Source organism: Pelophylax lessonae, assembly GCF_965119305.1.
Source record: "Pelophylax lessonae genome assembly, chromosome: 2".
Classification (NCBI taxonomy): Eukaryota; Metazoa; Chordata; class Amphibia; order Anura; family Ranidae; genus Pelophylax; species Pelophylax lessonae.
Genome location: NC_138769.1, coordinates 686,490,814 through 686,516,816, shown reverse-complemented (window position 1 = coordinate 686,516,816; position 26,003 = coordinate 686,490,814). Strand labels below are relative to the sequence as shown.

General features: G+C 46.6%; 1 protein-coding gene across 2 annotated transcripts in view; it reads right to left on the bottom strand.

Moving 5' to 3' along the window:
- Window positions 1–26,003, bottom strand: part of SLC36A4 (solute carrier family 36 member 4) — a 516,124-nt gene that overhangs the window by 268,500 nt on the left and 221,621 nt on the right. For both annotated transcript variants that reach the window (XM_082245868.1, XM_082245869.1), the window contains exon 9: window positions 12,028–12,197. In XM_082245868.1, coding sequence (XP_082101994.1) covers window positions 12,028–12,197 — 170 coding nt within the window. The remainder of the gene's footprint in view (window positions 1–12,027; window positions 12,198–26,003) is intronic.

Sequence of the window (26,003 nt, the reverse complement as noted above, 5' to 3'; positions counted from 1 at the left end):
CTCCATCCATAGAATCCGGTCTCTCATTTCATCTATCTTTGCATTCTTCAGGCGTTTTGAACGCCCCATCTTCAATAACTCCACAAACAAATTTTTCACAGTCCAGCAAAAAATTTTCAGACCACTGTCTCTTTAACACATGTAGTTTTTCTCTCTCTTGCAAGATCTCTTTTCCTGCACACACAGTTTGTGCAGTCACTTGCACCAGACACAACAAAGTTCATCAAATAATTTTGAGACCGCTGTCTCTTTAAAACACTTTTTTTTTTTCTGTCAGGATCTTCTCTCCTGCACACATAGATTGTGCAATCTCATGCACCAGATAAAGTTCATCAAACATTTGCACTTCCTTGCAGGGATCTCTGCTTATGCCCACTGCATACCTCCACCATATGTAAGGGATTAGCTCGGTGGTAGGCGTGGATGACCCCTTTGGGGGTGCCTTTTCACAGAGAGATAGCCGAGCAGAGGTTGAAAACAAGACTGATTTATTCATGCAATTTACTTCACACAATTGCAAGCGTCAAAACAGCCAAAATAAAATAAAAGACAAAATAAATCCTTGCCTCTGTGGGCGGCTACCTTCTCACGCTGGAACCTACCTAAGAAGTCTTCCCAACCTACTGTTGGGCCGACACTGCTGATCCTACAGCAGACACTCAAATGTCCATTTGTTTGCTTTTCACACAGCACAAACATTGTCCATTGAACATGTCCCTTTGTTTTCTTTCACACAGAAACACTTCGTCTTCTCACCTTTGAGACGTCTTCACTCTTGGTTACCCTCCTTAGCTTCACATCGCTTTAGGGAGTCTTCTCCCATGCTCACCAGCTTGTCGGGAGGCACACATCCGACTGTCCCCCTCTCCCAGCCCACACGGCGACAGGAGGCAGCAGTCCTTCTCCCATGCCCACACGGCGTTGGGAGGTACACGTATGTCTGCCTTCCTCTCCCAGCCCACACGGCGACAGGAGGCAGCACTCAATAGATTTTCTCTGGACAAATTATAGAGGCCTTGATCTCCTCATTCTGAACAGCTGAATGGTTTTCAACTTCCTGCTGGCTCTTTTTGCAGCCAACACCCTATAGTATCAGTGAACTTTTCAAAGCAGGTGGGAATGTGTCTCCTCTCAGTGACTACATTCCCAGATTTACCTGACTTCCTGTCACAATAGATATTATAAAGAATTTTTTTTCAATGTGGGTTAATGTTTTAACAACCTTGTTTCAAACACATTTTTGAGCCATTATTCACCCCTAACTTTCCAGCCACCTCCTTCATGCTAGACCCACAAAAATGAATATATGTGTTCTTTAACCACTTGCCGACCGCTCACTCGAGCTCTACTGCGGCAAAGTGGTTAGTTATCGTCCAGCGACGTAGACCTACGTCGCTGGACTCCTCCCCTTGTGGGTGGCGCTCGCGTGCCGCCGGAGGCTCGCTCCCGCTGTATTCATTCACAGCGGGAGTCGGGCCAGGGGAGGAGTGGCAGCGATCGCCGCTGCTCTTCCCCGATCGTCGGGGAATCAAGTTTGGAGATCCGCCAGCTTGTGTAAACAAAGCGGGCGGATCTCCTAAGTGACAGACAGTGACAGAGTGCAGGGTTCAGCATAGCTGAACCTGCGATCTGTCCCTGTGTCACTCAGTCACCTCCCCCCACACGTTAGTAAGCACCAGGCATACATTAACCCCTCCCTCTCCAATAAAATTAACCCCTTCCCTGCCAGTGTCATTTTTACAGTAACAGTGCATATTTATAGCACTGATTACTGTAGTAATGTCACTGGTACCCCCAAAAGTGTCAAAAATGTCAGTCAAGGGTCCGATATGTCCGCCGCAATGTCGCAGTCCCGCAACAAAAATCGCAGATCGCCGTCATTACTCGTTAAAAAAAAAAAAAAAAAAAAAAGACAGAAATCTTTCCCTTAGTTAGTAAACGCAATAACTTTTGTGCAAACCAATCAAAATACACTTATTGTGATTTTTTTTACCAAACATAGGTAGCAGAAAACCAATTGGCCAAAAATGTTAAAAAATTTTGATTTTTACATTTTTTTGGGGGGGAATTTCATATAAAAAAATCTCAAAAATATTGTTATTTTTTCAAAATTTACGCTCTTTTTCCGTTTTATAGCGCAAAAAGTAAAAATTGCACAGGTGATCAAATACCACCAAAAGAAATCTCCGTTTGTGGGAAAAAAGGACGTAAATTTTGTTTGGGAACGGCTTCACATGACCGCGCAATTGTCAGTTAAAGTCGCACAGTGCCGAATCGCAAAAAGTGGCCTGGACGTAAGACAGCAAAATCCTCCGGTGGTAAAGTGGTTAAAAACCTTGTTTCAAACACATTTTTGAGCCATTATTCACCCCTGTTCTTTAATTGCCTAGAGGGATGGACTAGAGTGGAAGTGTGCGCAGTACTGGGCGAGGTAGTGGCTTGGACAAGTCATGCAGGCACACGTGTGCTGAACATACAATCCAGGCAGCAGACTCCAACACCACAGTGTTTAAGTAGAAGGCTACATATACAGTTTTGCAGCTGGCATGTAACCATATTGGTAGCACAGGGAGGTGATGGTTGACATAGAGCCAGCATGCCTTCCTCCATCAGTGTGAACCTGGAATTGCATGACTCTGTACCCATGTGATAAACTGCCAGACACTGCACATGACATGGAGATTCGGTCCCCCTTCTGCTCCGTACTTAAATGTTTAATTTGGATATTGCTGTAATACATCAGCCTGTTCCACTTCAATTTTCTTAGTAATATCCTGATCTGGGATGCCTTTTACCTTTTTGTGACGCAGGAGAGGTGTTCCCAAGCACACGACTGTGGGATCCACCTTATATTTCACCTAAAGGGAACCTGACATTACAAAGCATCTGTACATAAAAGTTTCTTACAGTCACTAATCAGGTTCAAACTTGCCTGCACCATTGAAATCTGATTGATGATGCAGCAAGCAGAGGTACAAGTTAATCAGGTACCCTTTAGGAGGCAGATCAACACTGTAAACCCTAAAAGTTAGCTTAGTTTGCTCTGGCTGTAGTGGATTACATCAATTTCAGAATAAAAACAACTAAAATCCTTGAAAATTATAGAGGGCCTCGAGTGCAGCCCCCGACAACTCCAGAGGACTGCACAACAGCAGCGCATTTTCCCACCTCAAAGCCTAAAAATATCAGTCCCTGTGTATTTTTTGCAGTGCATCGCAATGCACACTGAAGAAGTTGGAGTACAACAGCCCCACCATTGATATTAGCGAATACAATAATAACCCCCAGCATTGGTGTCAGGGAGTGCAGCAATAACCCCCAACATTGGTGTCAGTGTACACAGTAATACCCCCATTATAGGTGTCAATACTATTAACCCCTTGCACTGGTTGCCATTGACAGTGACTACCACTACTGTACTGCTACTTTTTTTATTCCTTATGTAATCTGTGCTTTCTCCACCTCTCTTGCTGTTTCTTGGATATTCTCCCATCAGCTATCAGATCACCAGTCATCACAGGGAAACTCTGATATGAGAAAGCAAAGACCTGCCTCTAGAAAGATGTCTACAAAGACATAGTGCAGTACAAGGCATGGTAATTCAGTAATGGAGAAAGGACCAGCTAGAGGGAGACCGTAGGCCATGCTGGTCTTGGAATAGTCCTTTTCTTTATGCTTGTATTTTTTGGTGGGCTTTCAGGTTCTCTTTAAAATGGAACTTAAGTCAGAAAATTAAGTCCTACTAGATCACTTCATGGTGGCTCTTTTTGCAGGTATAGCTATGTAAAACATTCAAAATAAGAGCCTATACAGTTTTATCCAGCAATGCACTATCTCGCCCTTGTTCTGCACATGCTCTCTACTATCCGCACTGTGCCTAAAATCAAAGCCACTAGAGGCCGATCAGCTGGACAGCTTTAAGATTTACTGTTGCTGAAGGGGGGAGAAAGAAACAGAAATAACACAAACGTGCTGAGGGAAAACAGAATAGGGAGGTAGAAAAAAAAAAAAAAAAGCATGAAAGGGAACAGGACTGAAGCCCCGTACACACGCAACGATTATCGGCCGACCGATCGTCCGTCTTTTGTCCAGAGTTGTGTTTTGTTGGTTGGAATGTGCCTAGACTGCACACAAATTTTCTCGCCCAACAAAATTCTACTTCAGAAGTGATGTCATGTGTTGGTTTGCTTTCTTTGTGTTCTTTCTTCTCTGAGCATGCCCAGTCTTGCTCATTAGATTTTTCCCTGTTGAAATCTGTACTGACTGCACGAAAATCGGCCGTGTTTTGACAGCGGACAAAAAATTTATAGCCTGCACACCAGATTTTTTTCGGCCAAAAAGTCGGAGTTGGTTGTCGGAAGCATCATACTAACAAGCGGAAAATCGACAGATCGGACGTTGGACGAAAATTCCCTGCCAATTTTCGACGCGTGTGTACGGGGCTTAACTCTGCTGCCTGAGAGACACAAAAAAGGTAAACCTACAAGGATAGAGTCTTATCTTATCTCCGCAATTCTTTCTCCTTTCTCCGTTATGGCAGCCTGTGAACTTCAGCACTGTAAAGATTATGTCAGCCTTGCTCTCTAACTGAGCCAAGACATGGAACTAAGGCTGGAAATGTACATGTTTTCATTTGAAGAAAGTGACATAGGTCTTGGAAACAAGGAGTGGGGGAGAAGTTCCAATAAGTGGCTTCAACAAAATGGCGCCCTCCAGCAAGAAGAGGAGTTATGTTAGAGGCAATTTACAGCAAACGCTAATTTTGGTAGCATAATTATTAATGTGGAATGTATGTTATTTTGTTAAATAACATTAATTGCTATCAAGCTATTGTGGGTAAAGTTCCGATTTAACCACTTGCCGACCAGTCGCAGTGTATTTACTGCAGCAGTTTGGCTCTATTGCGTGACACAATGTACCTGAACGTTTTTTCATTTATTAGCCACTAGATGGTACGTTCGCACCGTGATTGGCTAGCAGGGATGTCAATCAGCGGATCCGGCAGATCGAATGCCCGTTGCCCACTTGCGATTATCCCCGGGAGAGGCAGAACGGCGATCTGCCAGTGTCATTAGTGCAGTGACAGTGGATTTTTTTTTTTAGCACTGATCACTGTATTAGTGTCACTGGTCCCCAAAAAGTGTCAAATTTGTCAGTTAGATGTCCGATTTGTCCACTGCAGTCCCGCTGAAAATCGCTGATCGCCACCATAACTAGTGAAAATAAATAAATAAAAATTCCATATAATTATTGCATCGTTTGTAGACGCTATAGCTAGTGTGAAAACCAATCAATATACACTTATTGGGATTTTTTGTTTACCAAAAATATGTAGCAGAATACATATTAGCCTAAATAGATGAAAAAATTAGATTTTTAAAAACATTTTTTGGTTGCGTTTTACAGCAGAAAGTAAAAAAAACTGAATTTTTGTAAAATCTTACCTGTAAAATTCCTTTCTCTGAGTCCTCCGACAGTCGCCGCCTCTTCATATTCATCACATATGGGGGTATTAGACTTTGCTCCGAAGGAGTAGCTAGGCAACAGAATATGTTAACAATAAAGCTTTTAACATATCCCACCCTCAAGGGGTGGTCCCCTCAGTCAATACCCTCCTACTTCCTGCAACCATATCTCAGTTTTAGTGGAATAGCAGTAGAGTATACAATCAAACCCCAAAAGAGGGGCGGGGGCGGCGACTGTCGGAGGACTCAGAGAAAGGAATTTTACAGGTAAGATTTTACAAAAATTCCGTTTTCTCTTACGTCCTCCGACAGTCGCCGCCTCTTCATATTCGTCACATATGGGGACGTCCCAAAGCAGTGCAAACATGAGGGGTGGGAAACGCATCCGCGCCGAAAGGCAACACAGTCTCCGCATCAAAGAAGGAACCTTACCAAAGGTAGGAAACCAGCTGAGCAACAGCAAAAAACAAGTGCTCAACAGGAGCAACAACCCAGGAAAAGACAAAAAACCAGGGGATACAAAACTTATCCCAACAGCCAGGAGTCCCCAACAAGGGACCCTAGGGAACAGCCGCACTAAGAACCTTGCGGCCAAAGGAAGCATCCGCCGATGCCTGAACATCTACTTTGTAGAATTTTGTGAAAGTGTGCACGGTCGACCAAGTCGCCGCCTTACACACCTGGGCTACAGAAGCCCCATGACGACAGGCCCAAGACGTACTCAGAGATCTAGTAGAGTGCGCCTTCACAGGCACAGGGGGAACCTTCCCCTGCAAAGCATAGGCCTGTTCAATGGTCTGCCTGATCCATTTGGCGATGGTAGAGGCCGAAGCCGCCATGCCCTTCCGAGGACCCTCTGGAAGAACAAACAAGGAGTCCGTCTTTCGAAAAGACTCAGTCGATTTAAGGTAAACCCTAATCGCCCGAACAACATCCAGAGAGTGCAATCTCACCTCCTTTGGATGTTTAGGCTTTGTGCACAACGAAGGCAAGACAATATCCTCATTAAGATGGAATTCCGAAACTCGTTTCGGAAGAAAAGAAGGATTAGGTCGCAAGACCACCTTATCCAAATGAATAACCAGGTACGGAGACTTGCAGGACAAAGCCGCCAGCTCCGACACTCTGCGAGCCGAAGTGATCGCCACCAAAAAGGCGACCTTTTTGGACAACATAGACAACGAGATCTCCCTGATCTGTTCAAAAGGAGCACGTTGTAACACAGATAGAACGAGATTCAAGTCCCAAGGGGGCAGAGGATCCCGCCTCGGGGGAACCAGATGCCGCACACCCTGAACAAAGGTGCCAACCAATGGGTTGGAAGCCACGGGACGTTGAAACAGAACGGCCAGAGCAGACACCTGACCCTTGATCGTAGCCAGCGCCAAACGCTGATCAACACCCGTTTGAAGGAAAGACAGCACACGGGACACCGAATACGTGCGGGGTGAAAACCCCCTGGACTCACACCAGGCAAAATAGGCCTTCCAAGTACGGTAATAAACCTTCCCCGAGGAAGACTTCCTCGCGTTGATTAAAGTATGAACGACCTCCGGAGAGAGACCCCTCTCCTTCAGGACCTCGGTCTCAACAGCCAGGCCGTCAAAGCCAGCGACTGTAAAGCAGGATGGTATATCGGTCCTTGAGACAGTAGATCGTCTCGAAGAGGCAGACGCCACGGGGCGTCGACCGCCAGATTCACGAGGTCTGCGTACCAGGACCGGCGAGGCCAGTCCGGTGCCACAAGAATCACCGTGTTGCGTTCCGAATGTAACCTGCGAAGGAACCTGGACAGCAACTGAATCGGTGGAAACGCGTACATCAGCCTGTACTGATGCCACGGGGCCACTAACGCGTCCGACGCGTCTGCCCGAGGGTCGCGCGTCCTTGCCACGAACCTCATGACCTTGTTGTTGAGACGAGACGCGAACAGGTCCACATCTGGAAGACCCCACTTCGCGCACAACATCTGGAAGACAGCCGGATGGAGAGACCATTCCCCCTGATCCAGGGTCTGGCGACTCAGATAGTCCGCCTGCCAGTTCTCCACACCCGGAATGTGAACCGCCGTTATCGCCGGGACATGAGTCTCGGCCCAAGACAGAATGTCGGCCACTTCTCGAGCCGCTCGGGCACTCCTGGTACCCCCTTGGTGGTTGATGTAGGCCACCGCCGTGGCATTGTCCGTCTGCACCCGAACCGGGCAACCCTGCAGCCGGTCCGTCCAGCGATGAAGACAGAGACTTATCGCACGCAATTCCAGAATGTTGATCGGAAGGGAAGACTCCCCCTCCGACCAAGTCCCCTGAGCGGACAGAACGCCCAGAACACCACCCCAGCCCGACAGGCTGGCATCCGTGGTGATCACCGTCCACGAGATCGGACGAAACGACTTGCCCCCGGACACCAACGGGGACTGGAGCCACCACAGAAGGTTTTCCCTGGTGCGAAGACTCAACGAGATTTGAAGATCCAGAGATTGAGGTCGCCCGTCCCACCTGGACAGGATCTCCGCTTGGAGACCCCGCGTGTGAAACTGGGCGAAAGGAATCGCCTCGAAGGCCGAGACCATCAATCCCAGACATCTCATACACGTCCGCAGAGACGAGTTCGGAACGTCCCTGAGGGACCTGACTTCCTCCCGGAGAGTCCTGAGTTTGTCTTCCGGCAGGAAGACCTTCGCCTGCACCGAGTCCAGTATCATTCCCAGATAGGGGAGACGAACCGACGGACTCAGTGTCGACTTTGGAAAATTTATCGTCCAACCAAACTCCTGCAGAGTTTGCATCGTGACAGACAGGTCCTCCTCCAGACCCTGGCTGGTCGCAGACCGAACCAGAATGTCGTCCAGATACCCCAGGACAGAAACGCCCTGGGCCCTCAATAATGCCAGAACCGGTGCAAGCACCTTGGTGAAGACCCACGGAGCCGAGGCGAGACCAAAAGGCAACGCCACGAACTGGTAGTGATCCCCCGCAATGGCAAATCGAAGGTACCTCTGATGACCCTCGAATATGGGGATGTGAAGGTACGCATCCTTCAAATCGATGGAGGCCATGAATTCCCCCGGAACCAGGGCAGCCACCACCGACCGCAGGGATTCCATGCGGAACTTGCGAACCCGCACAGAGCGGTTCAGAGCCTTCAAGTCCAGAATCGGACGAACCTTGCCCTCCTTTCTGGGCACGGTGAACAGATTGGAATAAAACCCCCGAAACCTGTCCCGATGAGGCACCGGAACCACCACTCCCTGAGCCCTCAGGTCCCGCACCGCCAGGTGCAGGTCCCGCAAGCGCTCTGGAGACAGCTGAAGATTTGAGGGAAAAAATCTGCTCTCCGGCCGAGAGAGAAACTCGATCTTGTAACCAGATCGAACGATTTCCAGAACCCATCTGTCCCGCACACGGGCCAACCAGGGCTGAAGAAAACCGAGCAAGCGTCCCCCCACCCCAAAACTGGGTGAGGGCGCCCCTTCAGGCCGAACTGTTATGGGCTGCAGGTCCGGATTGGCCGGACTTCTGTTTACCAGACCAGGGCTTCTTCTGAGAGCCTTGACCTTTGAACGGTTTGCCCTTGTAGTGCGGCCGAAAGGACCCCTGAGGGGGCCGAAAATTAGCATGCTTCTTCCCAGAAGCCCCCTTAGCCTTGGGGAAATGGGGCAAGAGAGTGCTCTTACCCCCGGTGATCCCCTTAATCAACACATCCAGGGACTCCCCAAAAAGGCGAGACCCATCATAAGGCAGATTGGCTAAGGTCTTACGTGAAGATTGGTCCACCGACCAACATTTTAACCAAACCAGGCGACGAGACAACACCGCCACGCTGTGCACACGTGCAGCCAACGGAATCAGGTCCAGGTCCGCATCACACAGATACATGACACCCTGGTGGATCTGATCCACCATATCCAGGGTCGCCGGCGAGGCCGAATCGGCCACTAGGACGCGCCTAAGCATCTGCGTCCAACTTGCGATCGCCTGGGCCGCCATGAGAGAAGCAAACAGAGCCTTAAGCATAGAACCCGTAACAGAATAAGTATGATGGGCAAGAGACTCCAGTCTCCTATCCGTGGCATCACGGAAAACAGGGGAACCCTCTGCAGGAATCGCAGTGGCTTTGTTCAAAACCGCAATTGCATGATCCACTGGTGGAGGCACACACCACCTTTCATCAGTGGCAGGCGAAAAAGGATAACGCAGCTTGAATTTACTTGGTACCGCAAAAGGTTTGCGCAGATCGCGCCATTGATCCTTAACAGCGCGCTGAAAATCAGCATTGCAGGGAAAAACCTGCGGCGTCCTGCGTTTCCTCTGCGTCCCATAAGCCGCCAAGGCAGCGGGGGGACACACTTCGTCCTGCAAACGCAGCCTTTGCTTAATGGAAGCAATCAACTCATCCATGATTGCAAGCTCTTCAGGCGAGCCAGGGGGAGAATTATCAACCCCCTCAACTTCAGCCTCCACCTCAGACCCCACTAGATCAAGAGAGGAGCGGGACCCCGATAAGGAGGCCCCCGCCATAACAGCCCCATCACCTTCACCCTCAGAATCAGAGGAAAGAGCAACTCTGGGCCTTTTAGTAGATTGAGCAGCCACCAGCATTTGCACCTGAGCAGCAAGGCCAGCCACAATAGTGGCTAATAACCCCCCTGGGGGGGAAACAGCGGTCCCCTGGCTTTCCACCAATACTGTAGGAAATTTGCCCTCCTGAGAATCCATTGCCCCTGTAATGCCAGACAACCAAGGGTTAACTGCCCCTTTTAAGCAAGCGCGGCAAGCGCAGCCCACCGCACCACACTCAAGCACAATGAGACCCCCACAGGGAATATGCAAACTGAACACAGGCAATGGATAGCAAGAACAGAAGGATAAAACCTGAGGAGACCCTCGCCGCTGCTGCTGCCACGATCGGTGTTCCTGGAAAGAGGAAGTGATGCTGCCAGGGCGCTCTATGTAAGCCTATGGAGGCTACAAGAAAATGGCCGCCATGCATGTAAACCATGTGGCCGGAGCGAGTGTAGGCAAAATGGCGTCGTTTGGCGCTGAAATCGCCGCTCCACAGTGCATTAAAACACACATTACATTCCAATATCAGAATACATGTCAGATCGCCGCAGCGATCGCTGTATATGCCCAAACATGCCAAAAAAACATGCCCCACAGCACACAGCTTCTCACACTGACCAGACTGACACACACAGTGTCATACAGCTCCCCCCCCCCTTGCAGCCCACAGCATGCAGCCGAGAGATAGGGAGACAAGCAGTGTGAATAGAGGCAGGTTACACAGTCCCAGACTGACACCCCCCCAGACAGACAGGTCCCCACATAGATACACTTACCTCACATGGCGTGGGGGACCTGCACAGGCGAACAAGCCGCTGCACATGAGGCAGGGAGAGTCGCATTCAAGACGCACACAAGGGGGGTTAAGAAACCGCACAGCGTCCAGTGAGGTAGCCACCTCACCAATCATCCCTGCACCGAACAGGGATGGGTCGTTCACTGTGCCAGGAGCGTTACCTGGCTGAACGCTCGATGGCAGACTGGGAAGCCACTGACCCACGACCTGCGACCAGGGGGATCAGCCCGAGACCCAGTCCGCATGATCCTCTTCATCCGAAGAACTAACTAACGCTGACAAAATAACAGCTAAGTAAAGGTAGAGAGAAAAACTCAAACTAAATTTTAAAAAGAAGAAAGAGTCTGGGACAGAAAGTCCCAGCACAGAGAGAGCCAGCCACTCCTGACAAGCTAGACATTAAAACTGAGATATGGTTGCAGGAAGTAGGAGGGTATTGACTGAGGGGACCACCCCTTGAGGGTGGGATATGTTAAAAGCTTTATTGTTAACATATTCTGTTGCCTAGCTACTCCTTCGGAGCAAAGTCTAATACCCCCATATGTGACGAATATGAAGAGGCGGCGACTGTCGGAGGACGTAAGAGAAATATAATTTTTTTCCAAAATTGTCCCTTTTTTTTTTGTTTATACCGCAAAAAACAAAAACTGCAGAGGGGATCAAATACCACCAAAAGAAAGCTCTATTTGTGGGAAAAAAACATAAATTTTATTTAGGTACAGCGTCACATGACCGCGCAATTGTCAGTTAAAGTAATGCAGTGTCGTATCGCAAAAAATGGCCTGGTCATTAAGGGGGGTAAAACCTTCTGGTCCAGAAGCGGTTAAGGTACATGGAGAGGACTTTGTACCCTCAGACTTTGTACCCTCAGCTGCGGTGTTTTTAATTTTTTGGACAGCGTTTCTATTTCTAGGACTGGTTTTTACTTGTATGGAATTGCTCTATAAGCGAGTTGCCAAGTTTGTATAAGAAAGTTTTATGTGGAGGTTTAAGACACGCTCATACTAATTATCCCATCTTCTCAGACTAATCTTTTTCTTCTTTATAGAATACAAACGACTTAATCTTTATGCAGCATAGGCAATCAGAGGACATGTTTGAGGAGCTGACAGGGCATGCACATTGTGTTTTTACGGAATGTTCTGTGCTCGGAAAAGTTGCGCAAGAATTTATCAAAGAGAAGAAACATGAAGGTACTCACCAGGAATCTTGTGGAAGGTTTAGAGTGATGCTACCTTTGATTTTCTCTCCAAAGCTCAGGTACCCCACTGTGGCCAGAGAGATGTACAAAACTGTCACTATTGCCATGCCAATGTTCAAAGCTTTTGAAAACTCTTTCTTGTCCCTCATTTGGTTTTCCAGGGGAAGAACCTATAACAAGAGACATCAAGACAAGGCTTACACCATTGTTCAGAATTTTGTATTGCAGCTAAACTGATCTTTTTTTTCTATTAGAAAGAAGGTAATATTCAACTCAGATGCATATACCTCACCATTAAAAAACGTATAATCCAATTCTTTTTTTTTTTTTTACCATTGTGTCCCTATGGTATACGTACTAAAATAATGAACCCATACAAAAGCTGTAGGAGGAGTTCGTTAGGCAGAGTCACCTTTTGAAATATATCTCTTTTTGAATTCCAGCAGTGAACTCTCCCTGCCATAGTTCCTGAATTTGTTCCCATCCAATTGAGATTCTGGCTGCTGCGGATACAGAACAAATGTTCACATTCCTCCTGTTCCATTTTCCTTTACTATAAAATAAATGTGCAGCGCAAAATATGATCAATCTGGATAGGTATGCCAAAAATTTGCTGTAACCTTTAAAGTAGTTGTAAAGGTTCAAGGTTTTTTACCTTCATGCATTCTATACATAAAGGTAAAATAAACTTCTGTGAGCAGAAGCTCCCGCAGCCCCCCTAATTCTTACCTGAGCCCCCTCTCGATCCAGCGGTGTGCATGAAAGCAGTGGCTCCCCCAGGTCTTTTCCTCTTCATTGGCTGAGACAGCAGTGGGAGCCACTGGCTCTCGCTACTGTCAATCACAGCCAGTGAGCCATGCTCCATGTGTGAATGGCCACGCAGAGCAGTGGCTCCGGTGCCCCCATAGCAAGCTGCTTGCTGCTGCGTGGGCACTCGGGAGGGAGACGCCAACAGTTACTGTACATGTCCTAGGGTTTATGGACACCTGACCATCACATCTATATAGGCTTGTTACATAGTTAGGTTAAAAAAAGACACAAGTCCATCTGACTCAACCAACAAAAAAAAAAACAAGCAGTATTGAAAACCCAACCATACAATCCCATATACACAATCCTATACCCTCAGTTGATCCAGAGGAAGGCGAAAAAACACCAGAAAAGCATGATCCAATTTGTTACAGCAGCGAAAAAAAATTCCTTCCTGATCCCCCAAGAAGCAATCGGATATTCCCTGGATGTTGGACATATTCCATAACCATGGGCTTTAATATGGAATTGCCCCACCCCTTTGCAGCATTACCAGTCTCCACTCTTTTGGGAGAGCTTCCAAAATATTTTGAAGAGTGAGGGAATTTATGTCTATTCATCCCAAAGAGCATTTCTGAGGTCAGGTACTGATGCTGAAAGAAGACCTGGCTCCTAAATCAGTGTTCAAGTTAATCCCAAATGAGTGTAAAAGGTTCAAGGTCAGGACTCTGTGCAGGGCACTTGAGTTCCTCCATACCAAACTCATCAAGCCATGTCTTTATGGAACCAGCTTTGTGCATGAGGGCAAAGGCAAGCTGGGACAAAAAAAGACCATCCTCAAGCTGTTGCTGCAAAGGTTGAGGGTGCGCTATTTTCTACAATGTCTTTGAATGCTGTAGCATTAACAATACACTGCACTGGAAATATCTGAACCTGAAGATGTGGATTGCAACCAGCATTCCAATTCATCTCTACGGTGCTCGATAGGCTTTTTCATGCTGTCCCCAGCCTCTTTTAGCCACTTATTGTCTACATAAACTGGCTCCATCCTCAGCAAGCACATCCACCCCCTGCTTTCCAATAGAGGGCCATGTCTATACAATGTGTGTAGGCACAGTTCACTTACAGTTTCTATCAGAGGCCCATGTGACAACACAAGAGCACACATGGGGGACAATTGTCAGCCTATAACAGGGTGCCTGAACATGGACCTTTATGATGAAATCACAGGATCTTATGGTAATGAAAGCTGCAAATTTGAAAAGACCAAAAAAACAACTTTTGAAATGACATTAACATGTTAAAGCTTACATGAGATTTTAGTGATTAGGTTTAAATCTATTTTAACGATAAAATGTGGTCATTGTAGCCATGGAATAAGCTAGTTCTTCCCTTTAGGTAAAATCGAAATGCTTGTGCTGATGACACATATTGATATCCATGACCTGCTGTAATTATTCGGCATTTATAAAACTGCTGTCAAAGACATGGTTATAAAACCTTTCAGAAAAGGTCTGTTCATTTGTCCCCCTTTATTTGGAAGAGCAGAGCCTGATGGTGTTCTATTACCAGAGGCTTTACCACTATCTGTAGCACTGAATGACCATCTATCACATCATGATCTACTTCCAGAACAAATTGCTGCCATGGTTATATAGCGCTATTACAAATACACACTGAATTTGCAGGAAGTGGACCGCTTTAGGGATGATAAATGACGCTAATAAGAACATATGAAATCGCAGGATGCTCAGGGAAAAAAAAAAGCCTAGCTCCAAAGATAAATCATTTAACAAAAAAAAAAAATATATATATATATATATATATATATATATACACACACACACATATACATATATAATACGGGCTAAGGACCAACTCTAGGCAACAAATAAAGTCCATAGGCAAACTGGCAAACGATATGAGAAAGTCCACTCAGTTTACCATCATTTTGTGTTTTCTTACAGGGTGCCTTGTGCAGAGGGAACATTAATCTACAAGGTTGAAGATTTTAGAATTCTGTAATTAATAGCTGCCTGGATAGATTAGCAATTAGGAACCAATTAATGATCATGCAATCATCATACCCTGTGCTCATAAAGACAGAAGGTTTTTTTTTACCTTAAGGCCCCTTTCACACTATCCGTCCGTCGGACGGATTCTGTTTTTCTCAGCGGGGGACCGAGCCGCCGATCCCCCGCTGAGCAGCAGGAGGACAGCTGTCAGTTCCCCATGCATCTCTATGGGGGAAATCGGATGGGAACGGACCGTCGGTCCGTTCTCATCCGATCCGCTGGACGGATGGAAAATAGGGTTTCCATCCGTCCAGATTTGATGGATCGGATCGGATGTCAGTGGACATGTCTCCGCTGCCATCCGATGCCCCATAGGAATGCATGGGGGGACCATTCGGATCCACCAAAAAAATGGACAGGCAGATCTGAACGGTCCGCCTGTGTGAAAGGGGCCTAAAGCGAAACTCTATCTCCACTCCGCTTTAAGGACTCGTCCCCCGCTCCTCTTGCACAATTGGCACATTTGAGGAGCGGGGGGGGGGGGGGGCGCAGGTATCCAATATTGACAGGTACCTGCTGACACTTCCGTTCTCCTCCCTCTCTCCCTTTGCAGTCTTCTGTCTGGGACACTGACAGTTCCCAGAAGATTGCATCCACAAGTCAGGATGCGCAACGTGACTCGCCCATGCGCAGTGGGCCCCTGGTTGTAAAGCCACAAGCTGTCACAGTCGGGTGCCCATAGTAAGATGAAGACGGCTGAGGTGAGCTCACCGCTGGACCATGGGGCAGGTGAGTTGCCGTTTTTTAGAAGTCAGCAGCTACACTTTTTGTAGCTGCTGACTTTTATTTTTTTGACAGGTGCTGGAGATCCTATTTAATGCATTCTCTGCATTAGGGTAAAAAACCTTCCATGAGTAGCTCCCCTCAGATACGTACCTAAGATCCTTTTTTCGATCCAGCGCCCCCCTCCCCTCACAGGTTAGAGACCCAGCAGCAGGAGCCATTGGCTCTTGCTGCTGCAAATCAAATCCTGTGAGGAGGAGGGGGGGGGTTCACGCCGCTCTGTGTGTCTATGGATGCACACAGCCCAGCTCGGGAGTGAGCCTAAACATGCTCCAAGCGACTTGCTATGGTGGTGCATGCAGAGGAGGAAGGAGCCTAAAGTGCCGGTAGAGCACCCCAGATGAGGAGGTTCGGGGCCATTTAGCATATTTACTATTTAAAGTGGTAGTAAACTCTGTACTACCACTTGTACCTACAGGTAAGCCTATAATAAAAACCAACAAATCACCTGCGATAGTTAAAAAATAGATAAATACTATCTCACAAAAAAATGTCAGAAGCTGCTAGCACAATTCTCCTGGTCAAGAACATAGAAAATAATAACACATAAATGCAGCTCTTAAGACTCAAGTCCAAACTGTACTGAAGAACATCTTTAAGGAGAATAGTCCAAAAAAGAGCAAATCCACACAGGAAGGGTGTTTGGAAGGATCCGTCACCAAACGAAAAGGTTCACACTGACCCTTACCTCAAGAGATGGGAGTACTCTGTCAAAAGTAGTCAGTAAAGCTTAGAAGTATCTCACTCCAACTCTCCACTCATATAAAGCAAATGGTCTCTAACATGCTGACACGATCCACTATAGACAGATTCTCACAGCATATGCTTGTGGGGTTAAGCAGGAAGAAACTTCATTGCGCAGTATTACTCACAAAAAGTTTATTGAAAAGAGCCAAAGTACTTACAAACAGAAGCATTAAAATCACATGTAAATCCTCATGGTATTGCTAATGTTTCCAACCAATCGTATTGTCGACTACCCAGCGTGGTGACGTCACGTGACCAGACTTTGCTGCCGCATTTCGTCATACACAGACGTCATCAGGGGCATGGTAATGCACAAGCGTATTACTAGATTTATATGGTAGGGGCTGGAAATGGAAATGAATAAAAACGCAATTGGAAACCCGGAAGGAGACCAACAGGGCTAAACCAGAAGTGACACGGCTGCGTTCCAGAAAGCGGACATGACACATCACTTAACCGGAAGTGAGGCAAATGCGTCCTGGTCAAAGAGAATACCAACAACATCTGGCAAACAGCTAGATATCGTCAAGGAAAATAGCAAAATCTCACATCATCAAGTCCATTTGGTAAATAATAAAAAAAAAAAAATTAAGCTGACTCGTATTTTATGACAAACAGTTCTTTGAATGTAACTCAAAGACTGTCCCAGCTATATATATTATTGTAGGTTCATCATACCCCACTTAAATTGTTTACTCTTGGACTCCGCCCAGCCCCATTGTGCACGAGATGCAAAGGAGCTAGAGGGACCTGATACATCTCCTTTAAAGGTGCCCAAAGCTTTTTGGACTGGCATAGTAAACACCATTAACAATACTTTTCAAGTAACCTTCTCTCTTGACCCTAAACCTTGCTTATTGGGTATACTTGATAAGGTTATAACGGACATATATATCAGAGAAGCGGTATCCAGAGCACTGTTGCAAGCTCGAGAGCTGATCTTGCAACATTGGATCTCTCAAACCTCTCCAACTTTAGAGATGTGGTTAGCCAACATGAGATTAACTTTGAGATATGAGCGCTTGCTATATCAGCATAGAGGCAACCGCACCCGGTACAATAAGATCTGGGGATGCTGGCTAGCTACCTCTGGCTTGGCTCCATTGGACCTAATTCTTGATAGGCTATGAACCTAAAGTGGGAACTCAACCGCTCTGTTTTTCCCTTGGAGTGAGTTTAATTTAAAGTACTGGGGAAGAGATGTGATGAGAATGTCTTCTTAAACCATATCTAGGGATGCATACACTGAGATATAACGACTGACATCTCAGGTTCAATTGGTTTTATAAATCGGCTTTGTCTTTGTATAAGAACATTATTCTACTTTGTATTCCGTGAAAGTATTGTAAAATTTAATACTCAGGAATGTACCTTGTTTATTGTACTGTTAAAAGTTAATAAACTTTATTCTGATTTAAAAAAAAATATTAAAGACTTCAAAAGTCAAAAGCTACAAGGTTAGATAAAGTAAAAATTGTATTAAAAAAAAACTAAATTTATCCCCAGCATATACAAGGGTAATTAGCTGGTATTATAAAAAAACATTGTCCCACTCAATAATAACCCATGGGGTCTATAAGTTCTCAGCCAAAAAATGTATTTTGTTTCCAGTTTAGAGATTTCACTCCTAGTATGGCTGTCTCTCCAATGGGAATGGTATTGATCTATAACCATTAAGAAAATACCCTTAGGGTTGGTTCCTATTATGATATGCATTAAAATGTTTCGATAGACTGCATTTAGGAAAGCCCTTTTTTATGTTGGCAACACATTCTTTCATTCGTACATGAAATTGTGATGTGGCTTTTCTGGAGAGGTACTTAGCGGATAAAATTGTCCCTAGAACCTGAAGGTGGGATTTTGCCCCCATAAAGATGACACTGATATGGTTGAATGGTTTCAATTTTTTAATAAGGCTGGTCTATCTCTAGAATTTTTGATCACTAAAAATAAGAGAAAATTAATAGCGAATGATGAAGAGGTCAGAAGATGAAACTAGTAGGGCAGGGCTAGGATGCCAAGAAACACTGCATGAGTCACACTCCACGCTCACGGCTCGGAGCTACAGCCAGAGTATAGGAGTCAGATGTGAGTGATCCCAGTGTCAGGCAGACACTATACTATGTGCGTGCAATATATTTATTTTTAATAAACTAGTTGGATTTTATACGGAATTACACTATTTTGGCATCCTTTCTTTTCTTATTTATTATCCTCACCTTGTAATATCCTGGGAATAACACATCCATAGAGGGTGGGGGAAGATCCAAGGTTTGAAGCTTTACATTTAGTTGTTCTGCTGGAAAATATTTATCAAGCGTGATTGCTGGTTTATAATCTGACCAGCTCCCTATCTGGTGAGTCAGTTTTGGGGGAGACGGTGGAGCACATTCTGTGTTATTTTCTCACGAGTGTTCACTGTGGATATTATATCGATCAAACTAATTAGATCATATTTTGGCACTTTTCACTTGGGACTTTTTGGATGGACTTATTTATTTAATTAATACTATATTTATTCACTTTGTTTTTTATCACTAGTTTGATGAATTGTTCATTAATTTGATTGCAATATTATTTAGTATTTCAAAAGTTTTCTTTTTTGCACTTGCACTTTTTGTACAACAGTCTCCTATAATAGGTGTATATTTGAGAGGTGTACAATATTCAGGTACTTACACACCTTTAGCATTACATTACTGGTATTTTGGCACATTATATACAGTACGCAGTATATATATATATAATTTTTTTTTTGATATACAGGTATCACATATGTGTTTTGCATATCAGCACTTTCATTTATTTAGCCACTTTGCACAAATTTATTCTGCACGTTAGCACTTTTTTACATTTAGCCAATTTGGGAGTATCACAAACTTGCGCTGATTATCTCATCTCTCTGTCCTCAAGAATGATAGGGCTTTGGGCCCAGTTTTGCCTTCGCACCAGCTGTTGTTTTTAGGGGATTTCCCCTCCTTGAGGCTAGAGATTGCCCCTAATGTAATTTATCCTCCTACAAAAAAAAAATGTTTTTTTCAAACAAATAACGGAATTTTTGTAAAATCTTACCGTAAAATTCCTTTCTCTGAGTCCTCCGACAGTCGCCGCCACTTCATAATCTTCACTAATGGGGTAATTGACCTTTGCTCCGCAGGAGTAGCTAGGCAACAAGATTTGTTAATATCAAAGCTTTTAGCATATCCCACCCCTAGGGGGTGGTCCCCTCAGTCAATACCTCCCTGCTTCCAGCATTCTCAACTCAGTTTCAGTAGCATAGCAGTAGAGTACATAAGCAAACCCCAAAAGAGGGGCGGGGGCGGCGACTGTCGGAGGACTCAGAGAAAGGAATTTTACGGTAAGATTTTACAAAAATTCAGTTTTCTCTTACGTCCTCCGACAGTCGCCGCCACTTCATAATCTTCACTAATGGGGACGTCCCAGAGCAGTGTAGACATGAGGGGTGGGAAAAAAGCGCAGCCGCGCCTAAAGCAACGCAGTACCCACATCAGAGAAAGGAACCTTACCAAGGTAACAGAACCAACCTGGCAACAGGAAAAGCGTGCTCAATAGGAGCAACAACCCAGGAAGAACAAGTAACCCAGGGGTAAAAACACCCCAACAGCCAAGGGCCCAAGCAAGGGACCCTAAGGCACTGCCGCACTAAGAACTTTACGGCCAAAGGGAGCATCTGCCGATGCCTGAACATCCACTTTGTAAAATTTGGAGAAGGTGTGAACGGACGACCAAGTCGCCGCCTTACACACCTGGGCCACAGAAGCCTGATGACGATAGGCCCAAGACGTACTCAGAGATCTGGTAGAGTGCGCCTTCACAGGGAAAGGAGGAACCTTCCCCCTCAAAGCATAGGCTTGCACAATCGTCTGTCTGATCCATTCGACGATGGTAGCAGTCGACGCCGCCATGCCCTTCCGAGGTCCCTCTGGAAGGACGAATAGGGAATCCGACTTGCGAAAAGACTTAGTCGATGACAGGTAAACCCTGATCGCCCGAACAACATCCAAGGCATGCAAAGCCACCTCCTTCGGATGCTTAGGCTTCGCGCAAAGCGAAGGCAAGACAATGTCCTCATTCAGGTGAAATTCCGAAATCCTCTTCGGAAGAAAGGAAGGGTTAGGTCGCAAGACCACCTTATCCAAGTGAATCACCAAGTAGGGAGAGCTGCAGGACAAAGCTGCCAGCTCCGACACCCTGCGAGCCGAAGTGATCGCCACCAAAAAGGCAACCTTCTTGGACAACAGAGACAGCGAGATCTCCCTGATCTTTTCAAAGGGAGCCTGTTGTAACACGGACAGAACCAAGTTCAAGTCCCATGGAGGCAAAGGATCCCTCCTAGGAGGGGCCAAATGTCGCACCCCCTGAACAAAGGTGCTAACCAATGAATTAGACGCCACAGGGCGTTGAAAAAGAACGGCCAGCGCAGAAACCTTAATTGTGGCCAGCGCCAAACGCTGGTCCACTCCAGTTTGGAGGAAAGCCAACACTCTCGACACTGAGTATGAGCGAGGGGAATACCCCCTGGACTCACACCAGGCAAAGTACGCTTTCCAAGTACGGTAGTAAATTTTTCCCGAAGAGGCTCTTCTAGCCTTGATCAAAGTGGGAATGACCTCAGGGGAGAGACCCCTATCCTTCAGGACCTGGCTTTTAACAGCCAGGCCGTTAAAGCCAGCGACTGTAAAGCAGGATGGAATATCGGCCCTTGAGACAGAAGGTCTTCCCGAAGCGGCAGGCGCCACGGAACGTCGACTGCCAAATTTACGAGGTCTGCGTACCAAGACCAGCGAGGCCAGTCCGGTGCCACCAGAATCACCGCGTGCGGTTCCGAGGCCAATCTGCGAAGCAGCCTGGACAGCAGCTGAATCGGTGGAAAGGCATACATCAGACGATACTGATGCCAGGGCGCCACTAACGCGTCTGAGGCATCTGCCCGAGGATCGCGCGTCCTTGCCACGAACCTTTCCACCTTGTTGTTCAGACGAGACTCGAACAGGTCCACGTCCGGAAGACCCCACTTCGCGCACAACATCTGGAAGACATCCGGGTGAAGGGACCATTCTCCCTGGTCCAGGGCCTGGCGACTCAGATAGGCCGCCTGCCAGTTCTCCACCCCCGGAATGTGCACAGCCGTTATCGCTGGGACACTCCTCCTCCGACCAAGTCCCCTGGGCGGATAGGGCGCCCAGAACACCACCCCAGCCCGACAGGCTGGCATCCGTGGTGAGCACTGTCCACGACAAGGGACAAAAGGACTTGCCCCCCGACACCGCCAGGGACTGGAGCCACCACAAAAGACCCCTTCGGGTGTGGTGGCTCAACGAGATCCGCAGATCCAGAGATTGCGGACGCCCGTCCCACTTGGCCAAGATCTCCGCCTGAAGACCCCGCGTGTGAAACTGGGCGAAGGGAATCGCCTCGAAAGCCGAGACCATCAGACCTAGACATCTCATACATGTCCGGAGGGACGAGCACTGAGTGTCCCTGAGGGACCTGACCTCGTCCTGAAGTGTCCGGAGCTTGTCTTCAGGCAGGAAGACCTTCGCTTGAGCAGAGTCCAGGATCATCCCCAGGTAGTGAAGACGAACCGACGGACAGAACGTTGATATTGGAAAATTTATCGTCCAACCAAACTCCTGCAGAGTCTGCATCGTGGTGGACAGGTCGTTTACCAGGCCCTGACTGGTCGCAGACCGAAGCAAGATATCGTCCAGATATCCCAAGACAGAGACGCCCTGGGCTCTCAATAAAGCCAGGACCGGCGCAAGCACCTTGGTGAAAACCCGCAGAGCCGAAGCGAGACCAAAGGGTAACGCCACGAATTGGTAATGATCCTCCGCAATGGCGAATCGAAGGTACCTCTGGTGACCCTCGAAAATGGGGATGTGAAGGTACGCATCCTTCAGATCGATGGAGGCCACGATTTCCCCCGGACTCAGGGCAGCCACCACTGAGCGTAGGGATTCCATGCAGAACTTGCGAACCTCAAGTCCAGAATCGGACGTACCTTGCCCTCCTTTCTGGGAACAGTGAACAGATTGGAGTAGAACCCCCGAAATCTGTCTCGATAAAGCCATCGGAACCACCACTCCCTGGGCCCGCAGGTCCCGCACCGCCAGGTGCAGATCCTGCAAACGTTCCGGAGACAGCTGAAGATTTGAGGGAAAAAATCTGCTCGCCGGCCGAGAGAGAAACTCGATCTTGTATCCAGATCGAACGATTTCCTGAACCCACCTGTCCCGAATGCGGGCCAGCCAGGGTTGAAGAAAACCGAGCAAACGTCCCCCCACCCCAGAACCGGGTGAGGGCGCCCCTTCAGGCCGAAGTGGTATGGGCAGCGGACCCGGACTGGCCTGACTTCTGCTTCCCTGCCCACGGCTTCTTCTGGGAGCCCTGGCCTTTGAAGGGCTTGCCCTTGTATTGTGACCGAAAGGCACGAAAGGACCCCTGAGAGGGCCTGAACGAGGTATTCTTCTTACCACGAACAAACTTATTCTTGTGAGTTTGGGGTAAGAGAGTGCTCTTACCCCTGGAAATTCCCTTTATCAGAGTATCCAAAGACTCGCCAAAAAGGCGAGATCCCGCGTAGGGAAGATTAGACATGGTTTCCTTGATAGAAGTAATCAACTCATCCATGAGTGCAAGCTCTTCAGGCGAGCCAGGGGGAGAAGTATCAACTCCTTCTACCTCAGCCTCCCCCTCAGACCCCACAAGGTCCAGGGATGAGCGAGACCCTGAGAAGGGCACTCCAGCCATAGCAGCCCCATCGCCCTCTGAATCAGAGGAAATAGATAACCTGGGCCGTTTTGCGGATCGATCAGCCATTAGCATCTGCACCTGAGAAGCCAAGTTCGCTACAACAGCAGCCAGATCAGCCCCCTCAGGGGATGCAGCAGCCCCTTGGCCCCCCACCAGGGTGGGGGGAAACTTGCAATCCTGAGAATCCATGCCCCAGTATCAACTGAAATAAAGAACCGCCCCTTTAAGACCGCGGCGAGCGCAGCCCACCGCACACTACTGTATGTACCGACCCCCGCAAGGATAAGGAGCACTGAGCAAGGAAATACAGGATAAGGAAGGTAAAAACCTGGAGAGAGCACACAGCTGCTGCCACCGATCGCTGTTCCAGTGAAAAAGGAAGTGATGCAATGACTGACCGCCCTATATAGCCTATGAAGGCTTCACAAACATGGCCGCTCGGCTGAGGGAATCAAGGCAACAAGAAAATGGCGCCGACATGTGCTCAGAACTTACACAGACATGCGGGTCACACAGCCACAGACTGACACCCAAACAGACAGGTCCCCACATAGAAATTTACTTACCATTCCGGATGGCGTGAGGAGCCTTCTCTAGCGACCAAACCGCTGTACTGAGGACAGGGAGTGTCGCAGCCAGGACGCAGTGGACTGCGGTGCGAAACCGCAAATGGCGTCCGGTGAGGTAGCCACCTCACAGGCAGCATCCCTGCAGCGAACAGGGATGGGTCGTTCAATATGCCAGGGACAACCTGAGCTGAACGCTCGATGGCAGGCTGGGGAAACCCCTGGCACACAGCCCTGGGACCCAGGGTGACCAGACCGAAACCCAGCTCCGCATGATCATCTTCATCCGAAGAAAACTAAACTAATGCTGAGAAAAAAACAGCTAAGTAAAAGAAAGAGAAAAATACTTGAAATAAAATCCAAAAGAGGATAGAAGGCTGAGACTGAAAGCCCCAGCACAGGAACAGCCAGCTACTCCTAAGCTAGGCAATTGAAAACTGAGTTGAGAATGCTGGAAGCAGGGAGGTATTGACTGAGGGGACCACCCCCTAGGGGTGGGATATGCTAAAAGCTTTGATATTAACAAATCTTGTTGCCTAGCTACTCCTGCGGAGGAAAGGTCAATTACCCCATTAGTGAAGATTATGAAGTGGCGGCGACTGTCGGAGGACGTAAGAGAAAAAAGGGTTTAATCCCTGTAGAAGGTGTGTGGTCTGTCAGACTAGCTGCCTTAGGGAAAGAAGGTACACCTCCTTTCAGTCCAATGCTACTTCCAAATCATATGAGATTGACTCTTTTTTAACATGCTTATCAAAAAATGTGGTGTATATTTATTACCTGTCCATGTGGGTTACAATATGTTGGCCACACTATTCACACTTTTCAGGTGCGAATGAAAGAACATATTGCCAACATAAAAAAAGGCTTTCCTAAACACATTTACGAAACATTTTGATTCTCATCATAATAGGAACCCTAAGGGTATTTCCTTTATGGCTATGAATCAATTCCATCCCCATTGGAGAGGCAGCTTTACTAGGAGGGAAATCTCTAAACTGGAAACAAAATGGATTTTCTGGCTGAGAACTTATAGACCCCATGGTTTAAATACCGAGTGGGACATTAATGCTTTTATAAATAACAGCTAATTACCCTTGTATAAGTTGGAGATAAATTACGTTTTTTTACATTTTTTTTTTTTACTTTATCCAACCTTGTAGCTTTTGACTTTTGAAGTCTTTAATATTTATTTAAATTTTATCTATTATTATTATTAATATTATACAGGATTTATATAGTGCCAACAGTCTGCACAGCGCTTTACAATGTGTGGGAAGACAATACAATTACAATACAATTCAATACAGGAGGAATTTAGAGGGTCCTGCTCGCTAGAGTTTACAATCTAGAACCTTCTTTTTTCTCCCGTTTTGGATTATATGATATGGCATACATTTGTGATGCTTATGATTAAATTGTATTTTTATTGGTAACCTATTTATATATTTTTATTATGTGTATTTAGTTGTAAATTTTTCCAACCAATAGATTTTTTTCTTATTTTTATTTACGGTTACCTCAAGTTTGTCATAAAATACGAGCCAGCCTAGTTTGTTATTTTTTTTATTATTTAACAAATGGACTTGATGATGTGAGATTTGCTACTTTCCTTGACCATATCTGGCTGTTTGCAAGTTTGTTGACATTCTCTTTGCCCGGAACGCATCTGCGTCACTTCCAGTTATGCAATGTGTCATGTCCGCTTTCTGGAACGCAGTTGTGTCACTTCCGGTATAGTCCTGTTGGTCTCCTTCTGAGTTTCTAATGGTGTTTTTAATCATTTCCAGCCCCTACCATATAAATCTAGTGATACCCTTGCAGCTTCATCCAATCACATAGCCGGAGCACGCGGACCCGGAAGGCAGACAGGGGAACATGTCAGCCCTCTCAGCTGTGACTTTACAGCACTGGAGGGCTTCATTCCAAGGTGAGTATTTCATAATGTGCTAGTATGCAATGCATACTTGCACATTATGCCATTGCCTTGCAGGTATTTTTTTTTTTTTACATCGGCTTTAAACATATTTATTATTTTAAAGTGGAAGTTCAAACAAAACCTAACCCTAAACTTGACATCTGCCACATCTGACCAGATCAGCAGAAGAATAGATAAGTACAGCAATTTTTGCTTTACAGGGTTACATAGATTAGGTTTAGAATGTGGCACGGAGCAGGTTTAGTTAGTTAGCTTTTGCCAATTGAAAATTATTGTAAAGTCTTTTTTTTTTTAAATAAAAAAAACACTTTGTACTTACCTGCTCTGTGCAGTTGATTTAGC